Below are 7079 nucleotides of genomic sequence, written 5' to 3'. Positions count from 1 at the left end.
TCCGAGATCCGCCGGTTTTGACACCGACGGGCTCCATGCCTGACATGCAGAAGGAATCTAATGCAGTGCTCATGAAGGCCACTGCACAAGAGCTGAAGACGCTGATACCTGACCCAGCGAAGGGCGCGATAGCAGTTGACATCATTCGTTGGGCCATGAATCAGGCCGTTTCCGACGATGCTAAACAGAGGAAGAAGTGGTGCAAGTACAAGAACTATTGGGCTCCTAATGACCGTTGTGTCGCAGTGTACTAGGAGACGACAATCGCGCCGCCGGCGGTCATCGATGGGGAGCCTAAGGAGGAGGAAGAACCGGTGCAGATGCCAGCGAGGGCGCCAGAGCCAGGCCGTCGTACCTGGCAGATCGACCTCGACTCCGCCGAGGACGACGACGACGACCCGCAGGCCCGCACGGCGATGAAGAAGAAGATGAAGGCCAGCGGCTCGACCGGCCGCTTCGCACGCCCGTGATGGCCTCCGCGGTGAGCCGGTGTCCGTTGTGTACCCCCAATCCCCCTTCTGCATCCGCATCTACCTCTATTCCGATCTTGCATGAACTAGTTTGAAGTACTATGAACTCGTATGAACTACCTCTACATGCTTATCTACCTCTATTCCCTATTCCCCTTCGTCGTGGATCAAATCTATCGCCGGATCGAACGGGAAAATATTCTGCATGTCGAACAGAGAGAAGTGCTTACCGCCATTGCCGCGAGCCAAGTGATGATCCGCTCGCCGGTGATGGAGTCTGATGGTCTTCTTGCTCTGCTCTGACCCGCTGCCGCCGGTGAGAGTTGGGGGAGTGGGGGAGAGTAGGGAGAGGGAGCAATGAGCCTAATAAGTGCCGACGCTTTGGGAAGCAACGCGGCTTCTCAAGCGTGGCCGCGCGCGTGCAGCCGCCGCCGCCCACGTGCACCGCTCGGGTCTGGCCCTGGAGAAACTACCGATTCAAGCGTTCACAGGGAGCTAGGCCCAGGAGTGCTTTAAGTTTCGTGCCATGCGGGCCGAACAATGAAAGCAAACAACCAATCGGTCTATTTTCGTCCCGCGCGAGTCAGGCCAGGCCTCATGCAGACTACCAAACACGTCCTAATATTCTTGAAGGAAGATGCTTAAGCAACAAGCCCAAGGAGAACCTCCGGGTGCGCGGCGACTGCCACGCCGCGATCAAGATGGTCACCGAGGCGTACGGCAGGGAGATCATACTGAGGGACGCCAACTGCTTCCATCATATGAAGGATTGTGCGTGTCGACTACTGGTAAGTTCGGCGCTGGCAGAGTAGGTACAGCAAAAAACAATCCTCGCCTCATTTTTGATTTTTGACAGATCCAGCGTAGGGATGTGTATGGGAGAGCTGGATGAGGACACTGAGAAGAGACAATATTTTCCGTCTGACAATCGCTTGTATTTCTAGATTAGATTGCACCAAAAGATGCCAGTGTTGTACATTCTCGTGCTACGTTGCTATTTGAATGGCCCTTTTGCTATGTAATCCTACCATTCTATTCGTCGTCAACATCCTTTACAGCATCCTGGAAAACAAAGGGGAGAAGCAGTTAGCAATAGTAGCCGAGGTTGACAAAAAGAAAATAACACATCTCAGTGATTGATTTCTACTGTTATATACATATACCACAAAAGCTTAATTACCTTAGCAAGCCGTGTTACATAAGTAGCAGCAACGGCTGTAACTAATAGCCCTATGCCCAGTGTCAATAGCTGGTTGTTTCCTCCCAAACCGATTTCCGTCTCATCTTGCTGCAAAACGAGGGAGCCATGTCATGGTTCCAAGTATTCAAGCCACTTGATAAAAAAAAGATCTCATCAACCTTATGAGTTCATCATTGTTTCACTCAAGAAAGTTTATTTTTATTAGGTTTGAACTCCGGTGCCTCTATAGTTCAACCGTCCTGACTACACATACAACTGAATTTTCAAAGTACCAAATGAAACACCATGTTCTAATACTTTGCTGAAATATTTGAGCTGCTACCAGCAACATCAAAGCACACTATAGACTAAGGGGTGCCTTGAGTTGGATTAAGGTGTCCGCATTTTGATATATACAAGTGATATTCCATTCTGGACACTTCACTAGAAAGCAGACATAACGTCGACATGCTGCAAGACACCCCCATATCCATGGGATGGAGACGGTTCTTATAAGCTACTCCCTTTGTAAAGTAATATATGACGTTTTAGAGACTTGACACATGACACAAGTCTCTAAAACGTCCTATATTAGTTTAAAGGAAGTAGTACTATTCTATATAAGCGTAGAGAACACATAGAGATGTTTGGTACAACCAAAGGTAACGGGACTGGTAACGGAAACAGGTATCGGTGGGATCATGGCGTAACAGGAGCATTTGCTCTTCTGTTTGTTTCATGCTTGTAAAGGAATCAAGTTACAACTGTGTTTGGATCTGCTAAGTAATCAGATTGCAAAAAGGCAAAAAATCACGCAGAATCGAAGCCAGGAACAAGTAACATGATCTTGGCGACGATTAACTAGAGCAATAAACGAATCATGGAGAGGGATTTGGCCTGTTTAGGAACAGATCGTGACGAGACTCGTTTACGGTGTAGCCGACTACGGCGCCGCGTTACCAAATGCGCGTAAAGTTTTCAGATCACGCTGTAACCGGATGACGGGCAAAAGTCACCCAACCAAACACCTCAGTATGTAAAGCATTTTTGATGGCTTGAAAGAGTATATATTGTATTGTGGAGCAGTATCCCTGATGTAGCAACAAAAGCAAGTTTGCAAAGAAAAGGTGAACTCAGAAAAGGTCAACGGTTTACGAACTTACGATTATAGCTCGCCCAAATGCACCAGCACTGACATAGGCCCATGTTCCTGGAAGCATACCCAACCAACTGCATACGTACAAAAGCAATATCTGAGGTAAAATTGCTTTATAGAAAAAATATATACTGATGGCAAAATTTTCTGTGTGATATTCCTTCACAAAGGAATGCTCAATTTGTAGTGGATCAGAAAGTTGTCAGTCCCTTAACCAGGTATATGGTATTTGCTACTCCTTTGATTTTGTAAATCGCATGCGTCTGTAATAACATTACTACAGTGCATCATGAATCATGCATATGAAACTTTTAAGTTAATAGGTCGTTAAGAACAGCTAAATTTCTCAATGAGTGCAGTTTGCTCTGTGGAATAGAAGTTTAAGGCCATGTACTTAGTTTTTCTGTGTGCAGGAATATGTACTTCATTATTTCTGTTAGATTCACGGAGAATGCCAAAATAATATAAGGAAGTGGGAGCAGAAACTAACCTGCCCAACACGTAGGGTAAGAACTTGACTGAAGTCAAACCGTACAGGTAGTTCCCAAGGGAGAAAGGTAATAGGGGACTCAAGCGAAGCAGAGTCACAACCTTGAAACCATTTTCACCTATCGCTTTATCAATTGCCAGAAACTTCTTGTTTCCTTCTACCATCTTAAGAATACGCTCTCTGGCAAAGTATCTAGCAATGAGAAAGGCCACAGCGGCAGCTAGCTATACAGTCAACAAAGTTCAATGAGAAAATGCACAGCGGCAGAATGAAAACAGAAATGTTCTTTATGTTGAAGTTACTTACTGTCCCACTGATTGAAACCATAATAGTACCAGTAACACTACCGAATAATAGACCTGCAGACATGGTCAACGGTACTGCTGGAATTGCAAGAACCTGAATCGAACAAACACTATCATTAGTATTAATCCAAAGTTGCAACCCTGATGTTATGCAAAAGGTCTAAGATTCATAGCCAAAAGGATCAAATGTGGACCCACCAATTTTTGTTTCACCAACCCCCAAAAAATAAAGTCATAAAGATGATCTAGTGCCTAGGCATTTATGTGACAGCTGCATACACAAGGAGCATTGATGCATTTTTAGCTTATCGTGAACATTAGGTTGTGTAAACATTTCAGAACAACTGCCCAACTGTCGTGCTGATAAGGCAACCTTGTATTATCATCTGTAGTGGAATAGCTAGTTTAGGTGGAAATGAGCATACACCTTGACAAGAAGGTACTCCCTCCGTTCCGAATTACTCGTCGCAGAAATGGATGTGTCTAGATGTATTTTAGTTCTAGATACATCCATTTCCGCGACGAGTAATTTGGAATGGAGGGAGTAGATGACTAAGGTTGATAATTGAAGAACGTACCTCCAATCCTGCATAGGCAAGTATAAACAACGCGTACCCAGCAGTGCCATAGCCTGTTCATGCAAAGTAATATAGAAGTTTAACTAAAAATGTCCAAGGAAGGCGTTTACTTGAAAGATTTCGTAATGATCAACAAGAATCAGCAGATATGTGAATAGTTAGTTCTGCGACCCAGTGGTCTTGCTATCATGCGCCACTACGGAGTAGTATGTAGTATTATCTAAGCACCAGAATCACTAGCTATATTTGAACGCAGAATTCGCAAGACATTTCACTAATTTCAGTACTACTAAGAGCACAGCTTAGGCCAAACAAGTGGTAGTGCAAAGCAAGCAGAGGTGGGAGCACAGCTGGATTGTTGGTTCCATTACCCTCAATGAACCCGGAGAAGTGCGTGAGGAAGGTATTGATCTGGTCCTTGTACACGTACCCGGCGGCCCCGAACCCCCCTACGACCCCGACCAGCACCGCCCCGGCGAGCAGCGTCCCGGTGAGGGCCCCCGAGAACCCTTCGCCCTCTTCCTCCTCCTTCTCCTTCCCCTTCTTCTCCCGGTCGGCGGCGGAGCGGCGGTCGTCGCCCCCGCCGCCGCCGCCGCCGAGCCGGAAGGGGAGGTTGGGCGAGGCCTTGCGCAGCGTGCCCTTGTCGGACTCCCGCAGCGAGGAGAGCGGCGGGTGGAAGGCCCGGCGGTGGCGCCACCGCCACGGCGAGCCGCCCTGCGCCGCGCAGGGCGGCGAGAAGTGGGGGGAGAGGACGGGCGAGGGGGAGAGCCGCTGCGGCGAGAGGAGGTGCGGCTGCCTCATGGGGTCGGGCTGTCAGGCTTGCTTAGCGCGCGGGGTGTGCGGCCATGAGAGCTCGGAAGCGATAAGAGGCGTGGGAGAGAGAGAGGGGAGGGGGAGAACGGGGAGGGAGGAAGGCGCTGGAGAGTGAACGGGGAGCGGCATGTGGATTGTGGGCGCGGTGGCTGCGGCGCGGGCCCGCCGTCGCTGCTCTGCTCTCTGCCGTCTGCCGTTCCGTGGTGGCCGAAAGCCAGCAGAGCTGCTGAGATTCCGAAACCTGAGCGCGTGGTCTGTGATTGGTGCAGCGGAATCTGTGATCGAACTGGAAAAGATGCCCCCACATTTCTTCTCCCCGGTCTGGGCTCAAAAATCTTGCACCAGCTGAACTGGTCGCTAGTGATATCTTCTATTCCTAAATAGGTACAACCCACTATTCTAAATAGATACAACTCACTAGCTATTTTTTCTAGAAATGTAAGGGCATCTCCGGCCGTTGGCCCCCCAGGACGCATAAAAATCGCCCCCTGGGGGCGAGCCGGCGATACAATCGGCGCTCGAGGCGGTTTTGCGCCCAGTCGTCGCCCCCAGGCACCGAAATTGGCTCACTTTGCAGTCCAATTTCGGCGAATAAACGGCCCATATGGGCGAGAATAGGCACATATTCGGCGTGGTTTCGCCGTGTCTCGGCGTTCAATTATCAACACAATTATTTCTTATCACATATTTCATCACAGAAAAATCAAATACTTCAACAAAATAGTACAACAACAAATAGTTCAATACAAATTATATAGTTCAACAAATAAAAACTCGTATTTCATCACATGGCGTCCTCCTTGAGCCTTCATAGGTGCTCAATCAGATCTTTCTGCAGTTGATGATGCACCTGTGGGTCTCGGATCTCCTGACGCATACTGAGATAGGCAGTCCAAGTTGCCGGTAGCTGGTGATCAACTTCGGCTAGAGGACCCTGCCTGTAGTATGGTTCAGTGTCAAACACTGGGTCTTCTTGCTCGCTCTCGATGATCATGTTGTGCAAGATGACACAGCAAGTCATAATCTCCCACATTTGATCTTTGGACCAGGTCTGAGCGGGGTACCGAACAACAGCAAATCGAGATTGGAGCACACCAAATGCCCGCTCGACATCCTTCCTGCAAGCCTCCTAAAGCTTCGCAAACCAGGCGTTCTTGCCTCCTGCCACAGGGTTTGAGATCGTCTTCACAAATGTCGACCATCTCGGATAGATGCCGTCAGCTAGATAGTACCCCTTGTTGTATTGGTGCCCATTGATCTCGAAGTTCACCGGAGGAGAATGGCCCTCAACGAGCTTGGCAAAAACAAAAGAGCACTGCAGCACGCTGATGTCATTGTGAGTTCCTGGCATACCAAAGAAGGAGTGCCAAATCCAAAGGTCCTGTGTGGCTACCGCCTCAAGCACCACACTGCAACCGCCTTTGGCGCCTTTGTACATCCCCTGCCAACCAAATGGGCAATTCTTCCATTTCCAATGCATGCAGTCGATGCTTCCAAGCATCCCAGAAAATTCTCTTGCTGCATTCTGGGCTAGGATCCGAGCAGTGTCTTCCGCATTGGGTGTTCTCAAGTATTGTGGCCCAAACACTGCCACCACTGCCCGACAGAACTTGTAGAAACACTCTATGCTGGTGGACTCGGCCATGCGCCCATAGTCGTCGAGTGAATCACTGGGAGCTCCATGTGCAAGCATCCTCATCGCTGTCGTGCACTTCTGGATGGAGGTGAATCCAAGAGCGCCAGTGCAATCCATCTTGCACTTGAAGTAGTTGTCGAACTCCCGGATGGAATTCACAATCCTGAGGAAGAGCTTTCGGCTCATCCGATAACGGCACCGAAATGTTCTCTCGCCATGAAGTGGAGCATCGGCGAAGTAGTCGGAGTAGAGCATGCAGTGGCCTTGGAGACGATGCCGGTTCTTTGCTTTCACCCGCCCCGGCGCCGAGCCACCTCGCCACGGCTTTTCATTGCTCGCCAGCAGCTGGGCGAGGGCGCGCGAGCACCATGAGATGCTCTTCTTCCTGGACGTCGGCCGCGGCTTCCTCCTCCAGCAGCGCGGCGAGCTCTTCCTCCTCATCCGAGTCCAT

The 7079-nt window shown here is 49.3% G+C and overlaps 1 protein-coding gene across 1 annotated transcript; it reads right to left on the bottom strand.

Moving 5' to 3' along the window:
• Positions 1–1361: 1361 nt before the first annotated feature.
• On the bottom strand, positions 1362–5104 carry LOC119269936 (TVP38/TMEM64 family membrane protein slr0305-like). Its single transcript, XM_037551879.1, has 7 exons — positions 4551–5104; positions 4180–4232; positions 3603–3695; positions 3297–3520; positions 2814–2880; positions 1651–1758; positions 1362–1532 (listed from the first exon to the last, which is right to left on the bottom strand). Exons 1-7 carry the CDS (start codon positions 4978–4980, stop codon positions 1503–1505), a joined length of 1005 nt encoding a protein of 334 aa, XP_037407776.1. The 5' UTR covers positions 4981–5104; the 3' UTR covers positions 1362–1502.
• Positions 5105–7079: the final 1975 nt, after the last annotated feature.

The sequence above is a fragment of the Triticum dicoccoides genome, chromosome 3A, assembly GCF_002162155.2.
Source record: "Triticum dicoccoides isolate Atlit2015 ecotype Zavitan chromosome 3A, WEW_v2.0, whole genome shotgun sequence".
In the NCBI taxonomy this organism is placed as follows: domain Eukaryota; kingdom Viridiplantae; phylum Streptophyta; class Magnoliopsida; order Poales; family Poaceae; genus Triticum; species Triticum dicoccoides.
Note: the sequence above shows the minus strand (reverse complement) of the source record. Positions and strands in the feature narration are given on the sequence as shown.